Source organism: Xyrauchen texanus, chromosome 48 (genome assembly GCF_025860055.1).
Source record: "Xyrauchen texanus isolate HMW12.3.18 chromosome 48, RBS_HiC_50CHRs, whole genome shotgun sequence".
In the NCBI taxonomy this organism is placed as follows: Eukaryota; Metazoa; Chordata; class Actinopteri; order Cypriniformes; family Catostomidae; genus Xyrauchen; species Xyrauchen texanus.
This window is the reverse complement of record NC_068323.1, coordinates 17,395,991-17,418,484: the sequence shown is the minus strand read 5'-3', so window position 1 is coordinate 17,418,484 and position 22,494 is coordinate 17,395,991. Positions and strand designations below refer to the sequence as shown.

Sequence of the window (22,494 nt, the reverse complement as noted above, 5' to 3'; positions counted from 1 at the left end):
AAGAGTCAGATGAATATCAACATTCTTTCACCGCCTGAAAAATCACAAGCTGATAACTGATGTTGCAACAAGGTGGAACAGTGCATACAACATGGTCGAGAGGTTCTAGGAACAACAACCTGCAATCTGTGCCACTTTGCTGTCTCCAGAAGTCAGAAAAGGAGAGTCAGATCTGTGCACTCTCACTGAAAAAGATATGACAAATGCAGAGGACACTGTGAGGGCATTAAAGCCTATGAAAGATGCAACCACACTGATGTCAGAAGAGCGCAATTCAACAGTGTCTCTCATTGCTCCTCTAAATGCTAACTCCTCCAGAATATGTCGGATACAATCAGAGACTCACCTATGATCCACGAGATCAAGAATGCAATCAAAACCGAAAGGCCTCTGCTCCCAAACGAAAGGCCTCATTGCTGCTCGTGAGTTTGCTGGTACAGTCTTTCACTGACAATGAAGGTACAGTAGAACCCAAGACCCCTATGCCGGGCTGAGGAGGAAATGGAGACATACTGTAAAGCACCATCTCTGCCTCTCACTGAGTACCCTTTGAACTGGTGGCGGGTCCATGAGGTCACATTTCCCTCTCTCTCGGCTGTCAAAAAGATACTTGTGTATCCCAGGCACAAGCATGTCTGCAGAGCGGGTTTCTCTACTGCAGGAGATGTCGTCACTGCTAAAAGAAGCACTCTCAAACCAGAGCATGTGGATCAATTAGTGTTCTTACAGAAAAACCTACAAATTCCCAAATGCTGAGCAGTGATTCATCTTTGTGATGTTTGGCACATTCAGGAAGTGCCCTGTTCCCAGTGCTGTTATTTGCTTATATTTTGTATATTAGAGCACTGCAGAATGTTTGGTTTTTGAAGATTGACCATATTCACACAATAAGTAGGTTTGGCCTCTATTTATTTTGGATTATAATTGAATTTAGTGTTTATACATTTGTTAACATTTAAATATTTTATGAAGAAGTACACTGCACTATATACAAGTACTAAAAGAGCATTAAACTGTCAAGTACGGTACTTTAGTATTTACTAGTGTTAAGGTTTGTTTTATGTGTGCTACATTCAGGAAGTGTACTTTCTTGGAGCAGATAAAATAAAAAGGGAGGTAATATATCTGACTGCTTGTATTTATTGATGAAAATTTAGCCATGTGCAGTAATATTGAAATTGAGGATGCAATGCATCGTGATGCATCAGGATATTGAATTGAATCATTGACATGATAATCGTGAATCGAATTGAATCATGAGACCAGTAAAGATTCAGGGAGGTTACGGACAGCCCGGTGCACTGGCTATGCGGCACACAGCAGCAGTCTGCCCGCCTCGCACCGCCGATCCACGTAACCCAGTTTTGTAGGGGATCCCCAGTGTCACTATATCAACACAACGTTGAGTGAGTGACAGATAGGGAACGTCATGGTTACTTTGTAACCTCCGTTCCCTGATGGAGGGAACGAGATGATGTGTCCCTCCTGCCACAATCCTGAACTAGCTGCTGAAATGGCCAGGACCTTATTCAAACAAAACCTAATGAGCGTGCACGCACGTCCCTTTCTTTTATAACTGTATGTCCGGGAAGGAGCATGCAAATACCAATATCCAATTCCCATTGGCCTTTTATAAAAAATCAGAGGTGTCTCGGGCTCTCAAGAGTGACCCTTAATGTCACCACATCAACACAACGCCTAGTTCCCTCTATCAGGGAACAGCGGTTATGAAAGTAACCAGGACGTTTTTTTAGGTTTTTAAGATTTTAATCACCTTTTAACTTTTTGTAGAAGTGCAAATAAACTACTGTATCGATTGATATGACGTCATTGAAAAATATAGATATGTTTAATGTAGTATAATAGTATAAATTATTTTTAGTGTAATAATTACTGCTATACAAGATTTTTTTTTATTTCATGTAAAATTTAATGTGTGATTGTGTGTGTGTGTGTGTGTGTGTGGGGGTGTAATATGAATACAATGACATGTTTTAAATAGGACCTATAAACACCAACTCAAAAATATATAATATAAATAGGGGAGAGTGGGCACAATCAAAAACTTTTTTTTAAGTTTGCTATGCATTTTGGAGTTTAAAGTATTTTTTCAGAATAATTTTACACATGACTGGTACAAATATGTGTACTTGTTTCATGAATACAGCATATACATTTTTCACCATCTACCTGGAAAAAGTAAAGTGAAACGTTACAACGTGACCCTTAGGCGTTTTGTAACAGGTGAGGAGCACATTGTAACGTGACCATAGCTTTAAATCCCTCTCTAAAAACTGTATCTGATATAATTCAAATAAATAGAAGATAAACTAAAATGTTATGTAATTATAAGCCATATTTATTAACTTAATTTAATTAAATAATAAAGCAATAAGTTTGAAACTTGACAATGAATTCACAACAAAGTCACAGCATTGGCCGAAATAATGCTTGAATTTATGTCACACACACACATGCGCACACGCACAAACACACACACACACGCAAGCGCGCACATACACAAACACACACACACACACATACGCACACATGCACGCTCAAACACATAGGTATTTAGCACTGATGAAGGGGTGAACCAAAAATTGGTACTTTTTTGCACATTTTTGTTACTATTTTGGGGCCGCTGTATAAATAAATTGATGTGAGATTTATCCCATTTTGGAGTGCGGATTCACCAATCCTTCCTTTAACTTTTGCTACTACATAATGACCTTTTAAAAGTTATTTCAATTTTGTTAATATGGCAACAAGTAAACATATGAAGTTTTGTCTTACCAGTGTGTGTGGTTATATTTAAAACATATGTAATGTATAAACATACCTCTAAAAGCTGAGCAGATACTGTAGAATAGTTTGGTTATTTTGCAGATAATTGCTCATATTGAGTATGAGTTTGTTGCATCTTTATATCGGCTGTGTCTGAATTCCTTCTTTAGATTATTCTTGAGAGAACGTGACACGCTCAATGCTTTGACAAGCTGTTTTTGCCATCCTTTAAACAAAGTAAGCCTCAACGACTCAAAGAGCCACAGTCATATTTTGTATGACTTATTTCCTGCATTCCTGTGAGGTGTAGGTCTCACAGTTTAGGAGCTGGTTTGGTTATTAGCAATAATTAATAATTATCATAGATAATTATTCATTATTAAAATCAATAGGACATTTATTAGAATCAATGTTAGCTTTTTAATCCTTTAAATCAACAATCATCAAAATTAATAGAATATTAATTATTATCAAAGATAATAATTCATTATTAAAATGAATTAAACATCGATTAGACTTAACACTAGCTTATTGATCTTTCAAATTCAGCAATCATCAAAGATAATTGTCAATTATCAGGATTATTTTCGACGGGGCACCACCCTGGAATCAGGGACTAATAACCAGACAGTATAACAGTCTCAATGTTAGATTGTTCTCTTAGGAAAATTGATGTCCGTAGATTATCAAGATTAAAAAGGGAACAACGAAGGGTTGATTTCGAGCACTGGCATCCTCTGCCAGCCTTTGACACATGTGTATGCAAAACAAAACAAAACACTTCTCTTTTAATTATAACGAAGTTTATTGAAAATCTAATATCAATTAATAATGAATACAATGCAGTCAATAAACTTCAGTCATTCAACTACAAACTAAACAGTGACGTGATTAGATATGGTAACCAAAATAAGCCTATAACACATGAGAGGATGGTATGTGTGTGTGTGTGACGAGTGATGCGCACAAAATGGCGGACGTGACTCTCGTGGAGAGTATGTCACGTGAGATTTCCAGCCAGAGAGTATGGCCATGAATGTGGGCAGAGAGAAGCCGGTTAATGGCGTCTGCCCGTGTGCGGCGTGTCTTCGCTTGTATGACTTGTGTGTGTGTGTGGTTAGTACGACAGAGAGAGAGAGAGAGAAAGTGGCGGCGCCGAAGCCAGTTTCGCGATAGTGGGAGAGAAGGCAACTACTAATTTATCACTCAGAGACGCGGTGAACGGCTCGCGGTGAACGCGTAACCCCTCCCGGGGCATTTGGTTCTTTAATGGATAAACACAGTGTGCCGGTCTCATCCGCGATGGCGTAAATACACAACAGTCCAACGTGGTTGGATTACAACACAGCAAACTCTCATTTGTGATAAAAGTATGTTACATTAATACCTTGAGTATTATTAGCAACAATGAGTGGACTCGGTGGTCCGTAAACTGTACAAACAATAAACTTGATTCACAAGAATAACACACCTAAATATTCTATCTCTGCCCAGATGTTAACCTCTTACTTGGATCGCGTGGGGACGCGTGTAGAACATCGTGTGTTCATCCATCGTTTGACTCTGACTTAGTTTCTCGAGGCTCGGGTGATGACGGGGGGGGGCCGTTTCCTCACTCTGTCAGTGGGCGGTACGGCTGATGATTCTCGGCGGGCTGGCGGAGAAATCAGCGACGTCAACTTGATTGAAGAGGAAAGGGGATCCTTCTTTCTTCACTTCTGCAGGCAAACGGATGAAGATGCGGATTGCTCGGCGGTTTCCTTCAGATCCGTTAAAGTGTTCGGTGGAACACAATGTAATCTCAACTCGTCCAGCGAGATAGAGATTGTATTGCCGCAGTTTCAAGTTGCATGTTACTTCCTTGTGCAACGAGGCAACACCTGAGAGCAGCGATGAGCTGCATACGGCACATAACGTCACTGGAAGCGGGGTACAGACAATTTTCGAGGTATTTCTACTCCTCATGACACCATAGTTGAGGTGCGTTCTGTAGAGTGCCTCGTCCAATAGGAGTTGAGAGTTCAGTCTTTTGAAATTTCACACAGTTGTAAAGTGAGCAAGGCTTCTTGGGATTTGTAGTCGGTTTTGTACTCCCTTTGTTTGACTTTGGACAGTTTTTATCAGCAAGATTTATGACTTTGTTTTTGTGGGCCTCAGTCAGGCTTTACGACTGTGTTAGGCCTGCCTTTGTCTTGTATCTGAATACATGAGGCCAAACAGAGGTGTAAGCATTTTTTCTGAGAGGTGTGAGCAAAGTTTGCGATCTGTGTCTTATAATACTGTGATAAGAAGCTGTGATCAAGTTCCCAGTAATGCTTTGCAGTATGAATAAATGATGCTGCTCATAGCTTTTTTGGTTGCTGGTTTTATTTATGCTACTGTTATTGTATTTGTTGTAACTTGCAGTTATTTGTCATTTTGTGATTATTCAGAGCTAATTTTTTAGGTAATATGGAGTTTTATAACAAAGTTCAGGGGGATCATGTTCATTTAATCTGACAAATCACATCGCCAGAGTAAGTGTTGCACACTTAAAACAGACTCCGTCTTTTCTTTTGCAACTTTATTTTGCCAGTTCTGTTGGAATTATCTTTTTTTACACAAAGCAACACAACATCTTTTAACCTCAGCGATATAGCCTACGTTCACTTTACTCGGCTCAGCTCTCGACACCGCTACTGCGCTGGCTTATGACATCATCGTAACTGAACTTTCACCTTTCAGTAACATAAATCAGAATAATATCCAGAAAATTTATCAAATGAAATTACAATGAAATTATAGTGATTTCCATACAGAATTCTAAACATATTCCTATTCTGGGAAATGATGAAATTATTAAATAATACTTCTAGGTCGCAACACCCTCCCCCACTAAAAAAAATGTCTAAACATTTTCTTTCCTATCTTCACAATATTAATCAACAATGTCCCCACAACAGAACACATGGTGGTATCTCAGTATCACTTCGCTCATCCTCTGATTCAGCAGCCAGAACATCAATCTTCCTCTCCGAGCTATGTCTCTCCTCAATAGGCTCCTCTTCAGGCTGCAACTCCGGTATAAGCGCCCTCTCAGGCCTGTCTCGGAGTGTCTCTGTTCTCGGACAGAACTCTTCTGCATCTGCATTCAGAGGTGTATACCGCAGCATGTCTCAATTCTGTCCAGAGACGATACTCTTCCTCACTGGAACTGTCTGTGTCTGTTCGGTAAGTATCATGTCTGGCCGTCTTGCTTTTCTTCTGTTGTTTTTCTCTTCAAGGTTGGGTTCATGACCTTCTGGCTCTTCAACCCGATAAGGGCATGGTAGAAGTAGGCTACGATGTAACACCCATCTTCTCCCTGTTCCTTGCAAAGGGTCAATCACATATACTGGACTATCAGGGCCTTTTCTTCCCTTGACAATATGAATCATGTCTTCCCAGTGGTTACGCAGCTTTCCAGTACCACCTCTGGGCGTGAGGTTTTTCACCAGGACATGATCACCTGGCTACAGAACAGAACTCCACGTGCGCTGATTGTAGATTTTCTGTCCTCTCCTTGCAGTTTTCTTCATGTTTTGCATCACAATAGCATAGGCTTCTTGCATGACTTCGCTCCACTTCTCTGCATAGTCAGTCTATGACTGGTTCCTTTCTCCTCCTTTCTTGGGGAACATTAAATCGACTGGTAAAGCTGGCTCACGACGAAAGAGAAGGAAGAATGGAGAGAATCCCGTTGCTTCGTGCAGAGTTGAGTTATAGGCATGGACCACTTTGTTTAGGTGTTCTTTCCACCTTGACTTCTGAGACTCTTCAAGCGTGCACAACATACCCAGCAGCATTCTGTTGAAGCGCTCTGCAGGATTAGCTTGAGGGTGGTATGGGGAGGTGCGTGAATGGCGAATACTGCAGTAGTCTTGTAGCTTGTGAAAGAGAGTATTTTCAAACTCTTTTCCCTGACCGTGATGTATCTTGGATGGGAAACCAAAACGCATAATAAAATCATCAAAGAGTTTTCTGGCCGCTGTCTTCCCAGACTTGTCTTTCGTTGCGTAGGCCTGTGCGTATTTGGTAAAATGATCCACAACTAGAAGTATATACTCCTCACCCCCTTTACACTTGTCTTAGTGTAGGTAGTCGATGGATATCATCTCAAACGGTGCAGAGGTCTCAATGCTTTGGATAGGTGTCCTGATTATTCTGTTTTTTCCTTTTTATGTAGCGACACATCTGGGTAACATAGTGTTCCATTTCCTGTCTCATTTTTGGCCAGAAGAACCGTTCTCTTGCGAGAGCCACCATTTCCCATTTCCCAGTGGAGATGCTTGTACACAGTAGGCTTCAGGGACTCAGGAACAACTAGCTGCTTTCTCGCTGCAGTCTCTCTTATGAGGATGCCCTCTCCATCAATCTTTAGACGGGGCCACTCTCGGAGAAGATGTCTCACTGCTTCACTTTCAGCCAGCTTGTCTTTATGTTTCAAGAATGCATGTGTTTTTTTCAAAGCCAGAGCTCTGGTTATGGCTAAATCTGCACTCTGGGCAACTCTGATATCTTCCACTGCAAGAGGCTGGATTGGCTCTGAGATGTTACACCCTTCTGGCAGTGCAGAGACAGCAGAGATCCAATCAACATCTTGGGTTTTATCTCTTTCCAGAGCTTTACCGATGCATTTGATTGCTTCCTGAGGGCAGTCCTCTGTACACTCTCGCATGATCTCTTCAATGGGCTTTTGTCTTCGTGACAGGAAATCTGCATCTCTGTTTGCTGTTCCGGGTCTGTACTTCAATGTGAATCTATAATCAGCCAGCTCTGCCACCCAGCGGTGCCCTGCTGCATTGAGCTTTGCTGACCTCGTGACATAGGTCAAAGGATTATTGTCACTATATACAACAAAGTCAGGTGCATGGAACAGGTAGTCACGAAAACGTTCTGTGATGGCCCATTTTAGTGTTTAGAATTCTAATTTGCCAGAATGTAGCTTGTAATTCTTTTCTGCTGCTGACAATGTCCGTGAGCCATAGGCAATGACCCTAAGAACATCCTCTTGGCACTGGTATAGAACTGCACCTAAGCCCTCTTCTGAGGCATCCACGTGAAGTACAAAGGGTTTCTCCAAGTCCGGATATGCCATCACTGGTGGATTTGTCAGCTGATCTACCATTCTGTTCAGTATTTCTTGGTGAATCATTGTCCACTGGACAGGATAGGACAGTGGCAACTGAGCAGACTTACGGCTCACATTCTTTCTTTTTTGGCTTTAGCGCCTGTTCAGACTTAAACTTTGCTAACAGTTCAGTAAGAGGTTTGGCTATCCTGGAGAAGTCTGGTATATAGGATCTATAGTAACTGAGGAAACCCATCAACTTTCTCACCTCTCTCACAGTGGTTGGTGTCTCATGCTTCAGTGCTTGAACTGCTTCCCCCTCTTTGGGATTCATCTTGTATCCCTCTGCAGAGATTACTTGACCTACATAACAGACCTCACTTTTGAAAAAGTCAATTTTGTTTGGCCTCAGCTTTATACCACGCTCTCTTTGCCGTCGCAGTACCTGTCTCACGTTTTGGATGTGTTCTTCAAAGCTGGAGCTAAAAACTAAAACATCATCTAAATACGGGACACACACTTCATCTCTAAGATCTCCCAGGCATCCCTCCATATAGCACTGAAAAGCTGCAGGCGCATTAGTAAGCCCAAACGGGATCCTCACCCATTCATACAGTCCCCATGGTGTTATGCATGTGGTGCAGGGTCTGCTGTTCTCACTCAAGAAGCCCTGGTGATAAGCCTTGCCCTGGTCCAACACCGTGAACCAGGAGTTGCCCCCCCAGGTTTTCCAGGATCTCCTGTATCCTTGGGATTGGATGACGATCCGGCTGTGTTTTTCCGTTCAGCAATCTGTAATCTATGCACAAGCGTAGACCTCCATTTTTCTTCCTGACACATACTAAAGATGAAGAATATAAAGAACAAGACTTATGGATCCAGCCTCGACTGAGTACGTCCTGTATGTGAGTTTTCACTTCTTGGTAGAGGTGTCTAGGGATTGCACTGTATGTTCCTTGCACAGGCACATTGTCTTTTAATTGTATGTCCATTTGCAAATCTTCAATACACCCCGTGTCACAATCATCCTTTGCAAAAACTTCACATTCCTCTCTGAGCATTTATTGTACCTGTTGCCGTCGGTCATCTGACAGATGGCTCAGGTCCACAGGTGGGTTCCAGGGCTCAGGTTGTGGCATCCGGCTGGATTGCTGTGCAAGTGAGGTGACACTGCTGCTGTCTCGTGTCTCAGGTCTCTGATCAACCATAGACTTTGTCTGCGACGGGTAGATGGCATCAACACAGTGCAACCATCCAAGTGTCGTGCGACTACACAGCATGATGTCATTGTCAGTTAGGTTTTCAACGGTAACCTCTATTTTACCGTTATCTTCTGTAGGGAGCTGAATTAACTGCTCTCTGATGACTAAGCCTGTTGGCCATGGTGTCTCACGGTTCGGCACCAACACTACATGTGACGCACTCAACACTCTCTTATTTAGCCGGCCGCATGGCACCGCTACCACTTTGTTTTTCAGGATGGTCACTGGTTGTCTGCCTGCTCTGGCTATGTGGGGTTGGTTCTCAAGACAGCTCTTGCCGTTTTGCGTCCTACCTCCAGTGCTGAGCACAGCCTTTCCACCATGTGACCAGAAGAAGTACAGTCTCCACGGGTGTCGTTCGTCAATGCTAGTTCTTCAATCACATTAAAGCCAATGATGGGGCTTTAAATTCAATATCACTGCTGGCAACCAGGATTGGGACCACGACAGGTTTGTCACTCATCCCAGCCAAAGCATTCTTAGACAAGGTGAATTTGATTTCCATCCATCCATCCATCATACGGAATGTCTGTTACATTTGCAGCTGAAAGCTCCAATGCTCCCTCCTCAAGCAGCTCCTCCACTGGTCTCACCTTAACATCTGGCAGGTATTTTCTTTTCCAGTTCGTTCCCACTATTGATACCTGTGAACCAGTGTCCCACAGTATTGAAGTGTCAACTCCCCCTAGGGAGGCTCGAACTAGGCATCTCTTCCCTACTAGCTTGGCTGTTTGTCGCTGTTTACCAGTGAGTGGTGCTCTTAAGCTGAACAGATCCACATTGTCTGTGTTTTCGGCAGGATGAATCAGAATTTCAATTTTGTTTGTACTAGCTGAGGTATTTCTCATTCTACAACCTGATGCCCAGTGTTCTGCGCTGACACACTTATAACAGTGACTACACCTTCCATCCGGATTGGACAATTGACACTGCTGACACTGTTTCCTATTTACAGTCTTTGGCTGTGGGTGATATTTTCGGTTCGGCTGTTCACTCACTCTCATTGGTTGGGGCTTAGAGGTCTGGTGGAGACTAACAATTTGAGTGGTGAGGTTCTTAATAGCTTCACATATAACTTTATTACCTTGATCAACCTTTTCCATCAGTGTATCACGTTTGTTTGTCTCATAGTGTTTATTCTTATTGTTTGGTTTATTCACATAGCTTTCCTTTCCACATTCCTCACTTTCCTCACTAACCGCTGCAATTTTGATCATATTTGCTTTTGATGTAGTTGACAACTTATTCTTTCTTTCCATTTCCAGAGTGTATGCAGCTGTCATTTTTTCCAAAAGGACTTCATCTTCAACTTTCGGATTCTGTAAGTATGGCTTTATGTCTGCAGTGAGTACTGTTTGTAGGAATTGATTTTGGATTAGCTCTGCGCTGTTCTTCAAACCAGATTTAACTCTTTCTGAAGCAAAGACAATTTGTTGTCTCAGATCCATGGCTCGCACTAAAAACTGAATGGGTGTTTCTTTTGACTCTTGAACAGCACGCGTGAGGGAGTGATACAAGTCTGTAGCATCCTTCTCAATGTAATGAGTCCCTAATATCAAACAAAAAGGCATGGCCTAAAGGAAAAGACCAAGACTGGTATTGGCTGCTACTAGAGACAATATAATTGACAGTACACAACAAGGCAATACTGACTCACTGTCAAGGTAGGCTACCGGTCCGGGATAAACGTGAAGTTCACCAACCGTGCTCTGAACTCTGGTGCCTACAAATCAAATACATATACACACCCAGCACACACACACACATAGGCACCGCCACTACAAGCAAGTGATTCAATCAATACTGTGAGGTGCAGTTTACCAGGAACCTCTCCTGTGAGCAGCTACCCTAGTACTCTAGAGGAGAGAGACAGGGACGAAAAGGTTGTTATCTCTAGCAGGGTGGATAGAAGATACAGCTGGGCAAAATCTTAACAGGACTATGTAAAATACTGGAACAGCCAATACCACTTCAGTCAGATCGAGGCACTAGGCTGAAGGCCACGGCAACATAACCAAACAAAAGAAAATATAAAAGAAAGGCAAAACTATTGATATTGATAGTTAAGTGTATTTACACTTAACAATAGGCAAGGCAAAGCAGCAGGAGCAATCTCAATGTGACATAAAATGACACAGTGGAGAAACAGCCCTTGCACCGGTCTTCACAATCCTTTTAGATGTTAGCGTTGTAATCGCTGATACAGCTACCAGGCGGTGCCTTGCCCAAGACCTTCGGTAGTACACAGCACGACTACCCGAAGCGCCTGGCAATCGATCGGACACCTTGGTTGCACAAGGGAACCACGTATCGAAACAGTACAAGATTGTAGACTTTATCTGGACACCAGGGAATCTCTCTTAGCCCGTTGTAAAAACGGTTTTCTAGAAACTGGCCTAGCTGCAAATGAATTGTTAGCCACTCAGCGACTAGCTGAGCACAGTGACGCCAGGGGGCTACCATAGCTGCAGAGGGACAAACTTCACCCAGACAGTGTCTACTCTGCCGGTTACACTCGTGGTTTTTGTGATCTGATCACAAAACGTTTTAGACTCCACTTAGTTCTGTATTTAGCACTGCTGACCACATGTGATCCAATCACCAGAATAATATCTTAATATCAGGTGGAATGGGGACAATAATGCTACAGTAGACTATGTGTTTACTAGGGTGTGCTGTGTGGTTGCTGGGGCATGCTATGCAGTTGTCAAGGTGATCTGCTGTGTGTTGGGGCTCATGTGGTTGTCAGGTTGCTGTTGTTAAGTTGTTTTAACTGTGTTTTTAGCACATAGCCATGCAGTTGCTAGGGTGTTCTGGGTGGTTACTATTTGGCCCAAATGAAGAGAGCCCACTCCGCAAGTTTCTGTTCTGGTCAATAAAAATGTCTCAGCTTCCTCCTTCAATGTTACACTTTGTTGTGGACAGTTTTTTTTTATTTTTTTAAAATCATAATATGTCTAATCCACATACGTTTAACACATTGCCAATATAAACACTATTTCAGTAATGTTATGGTTTAAACTGTCCAAGTTCTCTAGGAAAGTTCGTACTTACAAGTTCAGAAGTCGTAGTTTCAATGTAATGCGTGTTCAAGTGATTTTAGTTTGACAGAATGGGCCCATTTCACATTTTTTATCTCTTTCATTTTCTGAAAGATTTATTCTTCATCAACAGGACAAAAATGCTTTCAATCTAAACAGTACAGTCACCAGTTTGCTCGATTCTTGCCGTGCTTCTTAAGTTGACATGCCACCATCTCAGAAAATCTGCAATTCAATAAAATCTCACTGGATTTACAACTTTGTGGTGTGTTCATGTCCACAAATCTCATAAATATGATAATTCTGAAGTGACTTGAATGCTTCATTAAAGGGATAGTTCACTCGTTTTCGCATCCTCATTCAGTCCCAGATATGTATGACTTCCTCTGTTCTGTAGGTCCTTTCAATGTAAGTGAATGGTGGCCAGACAATTGAAGCTCTAAAGAAGCAAACTAAGGGTGCATAAAAGTAATCCATACGACTACAGTTGTTTAATCAATGTCTTCAGAAGCGATTCAGTTGGTTTTGGGTGAGAAACAGACCAAAATATAACCCCTTTTCCACTATAAATATTGAGCATGAAATCATGATCGTGCTTGGGGACTGCAATGGCAACGTGTAGAGTAAAAAAGGAGTTATATTTTCTTCAGAAGACATTGATTAAACCACTGGAGTCTGATGGATTACTTTAATGTTGCTTTTATCTCCTTTTCGGAGCTTCAAATTTCTGGTCACCCTTCACTTGTATTGTTTGGACCAAAAGGGATGAGAAGTTCTTATGATAATCTTTGTTTGTGTTCAGCAGAATCTGGGATGGCATAAGAGTGAGTAAATGATGAGCACCGGCAATCAATATCTTTCCATGGGTTTAATTAGCTGTTCCATAATTTATACGATTTATTTATACAATTTTTACTTAAATATGATGAATGGATACTTTATGCAACATTGTTGAGAAGTGATTAGGTATAAATTTAGGGTAAGGGAAGTGGATAAGTGTGTTCTAAAAGTGGGTTCTGTTTCAGTGTTCCTCAACTCAATTACTTCAGGCACAAAACAGTTAACGTTTTGGATGTCTTCCTAATCTTACACATCCATTTCAGTTCTTGAATTACTCTTCTAAGTAGCTGATGTGTTGAATCAGGTTTGTTAGATTAAGGAGACACTGGGAAAATTCCAAACGAAAGTGATCGTCCTGATTCCATACTCACTACAAAGGAAAAAGCTCTTAAAGAGGACATGGCATTAGAGTTTGAATATACTCTTCACCAAATGCCTTGTAAAAGGGCCCTTTTGAGAAAAAAATAAGCTGTCTTACTTTTATCTGGAATGACTTATCAAGTGGCATCCTCTTCCCGAAGTGCTCTTCAAGGGTGAAAAAATGCAGTTAGGAAAATGTACATTGAAAAGGTGTACTGTTGGTGTGCCTCCAGAACAGGGAAAGAAAAACTAAAAAATATAATATTATAGTATGTACAGTATTTGTGATTAAATGTGTTATATTTCATGAATTTTTTATTTTATTAATCTTTTAAAAACAATATTTTCTGTTTAATTAAAAATGACTAGCATTAACAATTGTAAAATTCCAACTGACACATGGTCTAGTAGCAAAGTTCATCAACTGTTACATTCTCCTTATTTTAGTAAAATAAACTAATAGAGACTTTAACTAAATGTTTTTCGATGATATGGTTAGGGGCCAGGGTAACCTAACCTAAAATAAAGTCTGTCAACATACACTACATGGACAAAAGTACAGTATGTGGACACAACGTTCGAATTAGCAAGCCTTTTTAATTCCAGTTAAGATTAATCCAAATGCTACGGCATAGAAAAATAAACAAATCTTGTTCTGTTTATTGTATAGATAAACAGTAGTATGTATAAGTTAAATCTGAATAGGTCTTCTGTATTATTTATAAATTTGAATACATTAAAAAAGTGAAACATTTTTTTCTTTAACAAACCTTCTTAGATATGAAGACAAACAATCAGTGTTTCACAGTGGACATTGACCTGGAGGATGACATGATGACAGACCAGGGTAACCTAACTTCTAATTTAAATCTATGACCAATGAAAGGTGTTGTCTCACACATTTTCAAACACGTAAAAACATCTGTTAATAATTCATTAAAGAATTAATGTTATGTCAGATAAAGTACTATAAAAGATCTGTCTCTCTGTCAAGTTCTTCACATTCCATCAGCAATGAGAGCTGTTGTGCTTGCCCTGACTGTAGCCCTTGTGGGTAAGTGACTGAGATTTGTTTTTATTATTTAAGGGTGATTTCTCATAAGAACAAATTATATCTCTTGAAATCTAAATTATATTGTCTTATTTGTTTCTTTTAGCAAGTCAACAGATCAACCTTGGTAAGTAGTACAATTTGACATGTTTTATTCCAAATTAGTGGTAATTCTTCAAAAAACCTACTTCGTTATTGCTTAAAAAAGTAATAATCATACTAATGCACTCAACAAAATAAAAAACTAAAACAAATAAATAACTAAAATAATCTTGAACGCTTTTCAGTTCCTGAGTTTGCCCTCGATAAAACCTACGTGTACAAGTATGAGGCTCTGCTTTTGGGCGGTCTCCCTCATGAAGGTCTGGCAAGAGCTGGTTTAAAAGTCAGCAGCAAGGTTCTCCTCAGTGCTGTGACAGAGAATACCTACCTGATGAAGGTAAATGCTACTAAGCTCTGAAGCAATTGTTGGTGTTCCACTGTGAGACAATACTAAACGTGCTAGCTAGCACAAGCTCTTAAAAGCAACAATCATCTGTTAAAATGCAAATGCTCCCTTGCAGCTCCTGGATCCTGTACTTTATGAGTACAGTGGCATCTGGCCCACGGACTCTTTTGCTCCAGCCACTAAACTCACCTCAGCACTGGCTCCTCAATTCCAGATTCCCATCAAGTTTGAGTATTCTAATGGTGTGATTGGAAAGGTATTTGCTCCTGCAGGAGTCTCCCCTACTGTCATGAACTTGCACAGAGGAATCCTCAACATCCTTCAGCTCAACCTAAAGAAGACCCAGAACATCTATGAACTGCAAGAGGTAAGAAAGTGAATTAAGTAAATATGTCATCTATTTAAAAGATCTGCAATCTCAATTTCCTACTTGTTCTCTAAGGCTGGAGTTCAGGGAGTGTGCAGGACCCACTATGTCATCAATGAGGATCCAAAGGCCAACCACATTATTGTCACCAAGTCTAAGGATCTGAGCCACTGCAAGGAGAGAATCATGAAGGATATTGGCTTGACGTACACTGAGAAGTGTGTTGAATGCACCAAGGTAATGCAATAGACAGCTAAGAAATAAGAGGTTTGCTCAATATATGGAAAATGGGTACCCAGTACTTTTTTATCTTTACTTAACAGAGGGACAAGAGTTTGGTTGAAGCAGCAGTTTACAACTACATCATGAAACCAGCTGCCAATGGTGTACTGATCTCAGAGGCAACAGTTGAGGAACTGTATCAGTACTCACCCTTCAATGAGATCCATGGTGCTGCCCAGATGGAAGCAAAGTATGATTGACCCTCTTTGATTTCCATTAGAAAAAAATAATAATCAATATTGATTACACAGTTTATTATTTCATCAAGTGAGAGTTGAGAAATATATATTTTTTCTGTTTCAGACAAACCTTGGCTTTTGTTGAAATTGAGAAGACCCCAATTGTTCCCTTAGAATCTGATTATTTGGCCCATGGATCCCTGCAGTATGAGTTCTCAACTGAGATTCTTCAGACTCCAATCCAACTCCTGAGTATCAGTGATGCACAAGCCCAGGTTTAATTAATTGTTTCATTCAATCAAATTAACCTTAAATAAGTTTAACCCCTTGATATAAAGGTAAAATATTACATGTAACCTCTACAGTTTTATCTATTGAACTTTCAAGACATTGTTTGAGCATTGGTCTGATGCCTTCTAGATCGTTGAGGTCTTAAAGCACCTGGTTGAAAACAATGTGGCCATGGTCCATGATGATGCTCCGCTTAAGTATCTTCAGCTCGTCCAGCTCCTGCGTGTTGCCACCCTGGAGAATATTGAGGCTATCTGGGCTCAGTTCAAGGACAAACCCATTTACAGGTAAAGCGTTGGACAATTGAAAGCAAAATGGATAAAATGTAATGCTTCTATATTTTTTTTAACAAAAAAATATTCATCTGGTAGGCACTGGCTTTTGGATGCTCTTCCTGCTGTTGGCACACCAGTAATTGTAAAATTCCTCAAGGAGAAATTCCTTTCTGGTGAATGTACCATTGCTGAGTTCATTCAGGCTCTTGTGGTTGCTCTGCAAATGGTCACAGCTGATTTGGACACCATCCAGTTGACTGCTGTGGGTACATCTTACCCTACTCAAAGTGCCGTTCTTCAAATGTTGTCTACAACAAACTAATCATTTCCATATCTTTTTGAACAGAGTCTGGCAATGCACGAGAAAATCGCTACAATCCCAGCTCTGCGTGAAGTTGTCATGCTTGGATATGGTTCCATGATTGCCAAGTACTGTGTTGAAGTTCCTAATTGCCCTGCAGAGCTCCTCAGGGTAAATGCCTAATCCATTCCAAACATTTCTGTTTGGGGTCAGTTTGTTTTACTGTACTTTCTAATTACTGTATATGTTCATCACACTCCTCAGCCCCTCCATGACACTATGGCAGAAGCCATTGCCAAGAATGATATTCATGAAATGACTTTGACCCTGAAAGTTCTGGGCAATGCTGGTCACCCTGCTAGTTTTAAAACTATCATGAAACTCCTGCCAGGACTGAGAACTGCAGGTGCTTCTCTGCCCATTAGAGTCCAGGTTGATGCCATCATGGCCATGAGGAACATTGCCAAAAAAGAGCCCAAATTGGTAAGTGTCAGACACAGGCTGGATTCAATATGAAAAGATTTTGTGCATGTTTTCTTCAGATATATAACTAGCCTTGTTTCCTACTTCAGGTTCAGCCAGTGGCCCTGCAGCTCTTATTGGACAGGGCTCTCCACCCTGAAGTGCGTATGGTTGCTTGTATTGCATTGTTTGAGACCAGACCCTCAGTGGCTCTCATCTCCAGTCTTGCTGGTGCTTTAATGATTGAGACTAATATGCAGGTTGCAAGCTTTGCCTATTCCCACATCAAGTCATTGGCCAGAATCACTGCTCCTGATATGGCAACTGTGTAAGAATAGCAAATCATTTTACAAATGTTTTATTTATCACTTTACATAAACACAAGCCTAATGTGATTATGCGTATCCATTTCAGTGCTGGGGCAGCTAATGTTGCCAAAAAGCTCTTGAACAACAAGTTGGACAAGCTTAGCTACCACTTCAGCAGAGCCCTTCAGCTGGACATCTATCATAGTAAGTCTTTCTGATTTTCAGAAGTCAGTTAAGAGAGGGCAAAGTGAACATTTCTTAACATGTTTAAAAAAATCTCTTTTAATTTCATCAATGTCTCTTTACCTGTAAAGCTCCTCTTATGATTGGAGCTGCTGGTAGTGCCTACATAATCAATGATGCTGCCACCATCCTGCCTAGAGCTGTAGTAGCAAAAGCACGTGCCTACCTTGCTGGAGCTGCTGCTGATGTTCTTGAGGTGGGTCACCAAAAAGGGGATGATTTTTTAACAAAATGATGTATTGTCTTAATTATTTTAATAGTCTTCACTTTGTGGTTTCTCACAAACAGATTGGTGTAAGAACTGAAGGAATCCAGGAGGCTCTTTTGCAATCTCCAGCAGCAGATGAAAGTGTTGACCGTATCACCAAGCTAAAGCGCACCCTAAGAGCAGTAAGTTATGATTTCCACTTTATTGTTTAATTTTAAGTAGTTTTAAAAACATGACTTGGGCAAAATACTTATAATTTCTCTGTTTTTTCCTTCAAGCTCACAAACTGGAAGGCTCTGCCAAACAATCAGACTTTGGCTTCTGTCTACATCAAATTTCTTGGACAGGAAGTGGCTTATGTGAACATTGACAAAACCATCATTGAACAAGCAATACCGGTATTGTATTATACTTAATGTTTTCTCCCACATTAGCAGTTCTCAAAATTAGATGACTGTTAAATTAAACCTATTCCCAGATGACTACTGGACCCAAACCACGTGAACTGTTGAAGGAGGCCCTGAAAGCTTTGCAGGAAGGAATTGCATTGCAGTATGCCAAACCCCTACTAGCAGCTGAAGTACGTCGCATCTTTCCAACAGCAGTTGGTGTGCCCATGGAGTTCAGTTTCTACACTGCTGCAGTTGCTGCTGCATCTGTCAATAGTGAGTTATTTTTCATTCAGCATTAGTTTTATACAGTTATAAAAGGGACACTTCTTACTTTGATATTGTTCTGTTCATCCTTTTAGTTCAGGCTACCATTACACCTCCTCTCCCTGAGCAGCCTGAGACCATCACTCTTGAGCAGCTGAAGAGGACTGATGTTCAATTCCAAGCAGAAGTTAAACCAAGGTACACTTTCACTGACACATGTTAAAAATATGATAAAAAAATTTGAACAACAAACATAATCTCCCTAATTCTTCCTCCAGCATTGCTCTGCAGACCTTTGCTGTGATGGGAGTTAACACTGCCTTGATTCAAGCTGCTGTTATGGCCAAAGGAAAGATCCGTACAATTGTCCCTGGAAAAGTTTCAGCAAGAGCAGATATTCTCAAGGGCAATTACAAGGTGGAGGCTCTGCCTGTTGAGGTTCCTGAACATATTGCTACTTTGAGGTAATGCAATGTAAATGATATTGATATAGAAAACATTTTAAATGAATTTCTGGAAGATCCAAAAGGTTTTTGAAAGATTAAAAAGGTTAAAAATGGCTAACCCCTGTGGTTTGGTATCCTATCCTGTTCTTGTTCCAAAAGCTTTGAGACTCTTGCTGTGGTCAGAAACATTGAAGATCCCTCTGCAGAGAGAATTGTTTCTTTGGTACCTGAATTGTCCATGCAAAAGACCTCTTATGCTGGTGACCGTGTAAGCTTTAAACACACACATGGAGATGGAGAAAATGTTGAACTTCTATATGCTTAACATTTTCAATTGGCTTTTTTTGACATTCATTTTTCTTTATAATTAATTTTCACAGTCCTCTGAGAACACTGATCCTGAAATGCCTGCTGTGAGAACTGCTACTCCATTCCACAAGACCCTCTGTCTTGCTGTCCCATACATTGAAATGAAGGGATGCATTGAGGTCCATTCTCACAATGCTGCTTTTATTGAGAATGTTCCTCTATTGTACATAATTGGACAGCACTCAGCCCATGTTTCAGTAGCAAGAGGTATTCTTTAAGACACATTTAAAGTTATATAAAGTTATAAAAAAATAATGCTAATGGTTTGTCGTTCTGGCTTCAGGTGAAGGTCCTGCAGTTGAAAAACTCGAGCTTGAGGTTCAAGTTGGCCCTAGAGCTGCTGAGAGGCTCCTTAAGCAAAACAACCTTGTTGATGAGGACACTCCAGAGGGAAAGAGCATCCTGTTGAAACTGAGGGAAATCCTGGAGACTGAAGCGAAAAAAGTTCCTGTTTCTTCTGAAAGCAGCAGTAGCCGCCGCAGCCGCAGCATCAGTTCCAGCAGTTCAAGCTCCTCCATGTCCCGCTCTCGTATAACTAAGGTGAGGACACGGATTGTTGATTGTTGGTAACAGCCATTATTTGTATCATAAATATTTTCATGAAGTATTTTGTTTTGCACTGAGTTATTTTGTATTGATCTACAGACTGCCACCATGATTGAGCCCTTCAGGAAATTCCACAAAGATCGGGTAATTATATATATATATATATATGTATACTGTGAAGATTTTTACTATATTTAATTTGTCTGGTTTCTATTATCTATCTTGAAAAGCTTGAAATTAAAACTTGACTTTGCTTGCAGTTCACGCCACACCGTGGAGCCTCAAAGGCAGTTAGCAGTGGAAGCACTGGATCTAGCTTTGAGGATATTCAGAAACAGGTGAATCAATTTGTTTTATTAAAATGTTAATACATTGTTTTGTAAGTTATATTACAAAACCCAAAGGTGAACTTTGGTGAACTACTAAAATGTCCTGGTTCAATGGTTATTGTTCATGTTTTCAGGCTAAGTTCCTCGGAAATTCTGTTCCACCTGTTTTTGCTATCATTGCCCGTGCCGTAAGAGCTGACCAAAAGCTGATGGGCTACCAACTTGCTGCCTACTTTGACAAGCCAACTGCAAGAGTGCAGCTCATTGTTTCCTCAATTGCTGAAAATGACAACTTGAAGATTTGTGCTGATGGTGTTCTGCTCAGTAAACACAAAGTCACTGTAAGACTGGAACTCGTGATACTAAAACAAAAATAATATTTTTTCTTCACACTAAAGCAAATTGACTTCATTAACATTAAGCACAAACATACTTTTTTAGGCCAAGTTTGCTTGGGGTCCAGAGTGTCAACAATATGCTGTTACTGCTAAAGCTGAGGCCGGTGTTCTCGGAGAATTCCCTGCTGTCCGTCTAGAGCTGGAATGGGAGAGGCTTCCAATAATTGTCACCACCTATGCCAAAAAGTATAGTTCATCAAACACCTCACATGAAATGTTTTTGATATGTTAAAATGGAAAATAGTGTTAATTATTTTCTCTTCTATGGGGCATCACTTAGGCTGACTAAGCACATCCCTATGGCAGCTCTCCAGGCTGGATTCAAGCTTGAAAGAGCCACGAACAGTGAGAAAGAGGTTGATCTGACCGTGGCCTTGCCAACCCAGAGGACCCTGAATATCATGGCTAGGATTCCAGAGGTCAGAGGCCAATAGTTTTTTATTTTTTTATTATTAAGTAGAATACATATACAATAATAAAAAAAAATAAATAATAAATTTACATTCCTAACTTTTGTACCTTCTGCTCTAGATGACACTGTCAAGGATGGCTGTTCCTCTCCCTGTTGCTGTTCCCATCAATCAGGATGGAACTTTTTCTATTCATATTGATATAGAAACTCTTCAGAACCCAGAACTACTTATAGATAAAATAACTAATTAAGTTAACTAATATCCACATTCTGACCATTTAATGATGTTATCACTTTTATGTAACACTAATAAATTTCTTGCATATCTTAATGATGCGTGAAGTGCAAAAAACTGTTTTTGTTGTGTGTGTGTGTGGGGGGTTATCTGACAGCTGTTTCAGAAAATGGACAGTGATCGATGGGGCCATATTATATAAAACAAAAGGAAATTACAAAAAACTAAAACAATCTAAAAAAAATAAGTCCACACACACATAAAATAGACATCACGGTGATGTAGGTGTGCTACCTCATCAGGGATTATTCCTTTAGAGATTGTGTTAATAACTTTTCTTAACTTGTCTCCATAATCACATTCCCTTTGATGACCAGGCCATCCCTCAATATACGTAAATACAATATATATGCAAGCCATAAAAGTAAAAGCTTTTAAAATAGTGACAGCCCTTCCCACATAGAATTAAAGCCACACTATGTAGCTTTTGACATTCTAGCAGTTAAAAAATAAAACTGCATGCATCATGCGGAAGACCATTATTTTGGTTGTGCTTCATTTCTGCTCCTCTGCGTGAATGAATGTGGTTTGAGGCACCGGTGTACACAATGATATAGGACATCTTATCAGAGTGAATGGACAAATAAATAACGAAAGAAAAAAAAAGACGGATATCCAAAAACATGTCATCTGAGCAGATAAGTGCCATATCTTATGCTGTTGTTTTGACTTATTGAAACATTGAAATTTTGAAATAAATGACTTTACAAAAGTCAGGCAACTGAGAGTGTCCCCAGAACAGGGACATGAACTTGATAATTTGAAACAGGACTCAAACACATCCTTGATCATTTTGAAACCTGAACATTTAAACTTTGGAATTATTGGTACCTGAAGACTTTGTAAAATTGGTGTGATGTTTGTAACCTGTGAATTTAACTTTAAACAAGTAACCTGTTTGTTTGCTTTAGAAAAACTGTGGTAGATATCTAACTCTTACTTAAAACCAGTGGTTTGATGGACTAAACTTAAAAAAATACCATAATTTGCTCTTTGAAAAAACAAACTTTGTAGGACTATTGTAAAAGTGGTGTTGGAAGTGTGTTGCAAGGTTAATCACTTCAATTTGTATTAACGTTGTACATTAAAATTTTTACACACTACATCCACTAACACAAACCCAACATTTAACACGGCCACTCCCACCCCTACATCCACTTGTATGATGATTGAAGCTTCTGAAGATGCAACATCAGTCAGGCCATCTGTTTGCCATTAGCTGTCTTCAAATCTTCACATATCTACCTAT

At 40.2% G+C, this 22,494-nt stretch overlaps 1 protein-coding gene across 1 annotated transcript; it reads left to right on the top strand.

The window, feature by feature from the left end:
• Positions 1–3,821: 3,821 nt before the first annotated feature.
• LOC127639780 (vitellogenin-like) lies at positions 3,822–21,219 on the top strand. The gene is made up of 30 exons (XM_052121992.1): positions 3,822–4,157; positions 14,158–14,226; positions 14,374–14,433; positions 14,537–14,557; positions 14,718–14,869; positions 14,994–15,245; positions 15,321–15,482; positions 15,569–15,717; positions 15,831–15,981; positions 16,127–16,284; positions 16,369–16,534; positions 16,619–16,744; positions 16,838–17,056; positions 17,146–17,363; positions 17,450–17,547; positions 17,658–17,782; positions 17,875–17,976; positions 18,073–18,192; positions 18,273–18,459; positions 18,546–18,648; positions 18,729–18,914; positions 19,056–19,164; positions 19,277–19,472; positions 19,549–19,805; positions 19,911–19,955; positions 20,072–20,149; positions 20,275–20,481; positions 20,582–20,724; positions 20,819–20,957; positions 21,070–21,219. Exons 2-30 carry the CDS (start codon positions 14,160–14,162, stop codon positions 21,199–21,201), a joined length of 4,128 nt encoding a protein of 1,375 aa, XP_051977952.1. The 5' UTR covers positions 3,822–4,157; positions 14,158–14,159; the 3' UTR covers positions 21,202–21,219.
• Positions 21,220–22,494: the final 1,275 nt, after the last annotated feature.

Coding starts and splice junctions, on each gene's coding strand:
- LOC127639780 (XM_052121992.1), top strand. CDS start 14,160: ATGAAGACAAACAATCAGTGTTTCACAGTGGACATTGACCTGGAGGAT. Junction 18,193..18,272: donor TCATTGAACAAGCAATACCG/GTATTGTATTAT, acceptor ACCTATTCCCAG/ATGACTACTGGACCCAAACC. Junction 19,956..20,071: donor GGAAATTCCACAAAGATCGG/GTAATTATATAT, acceptor CTTTGCTTGCAG/TTCACGCCACACCGTGGAGC.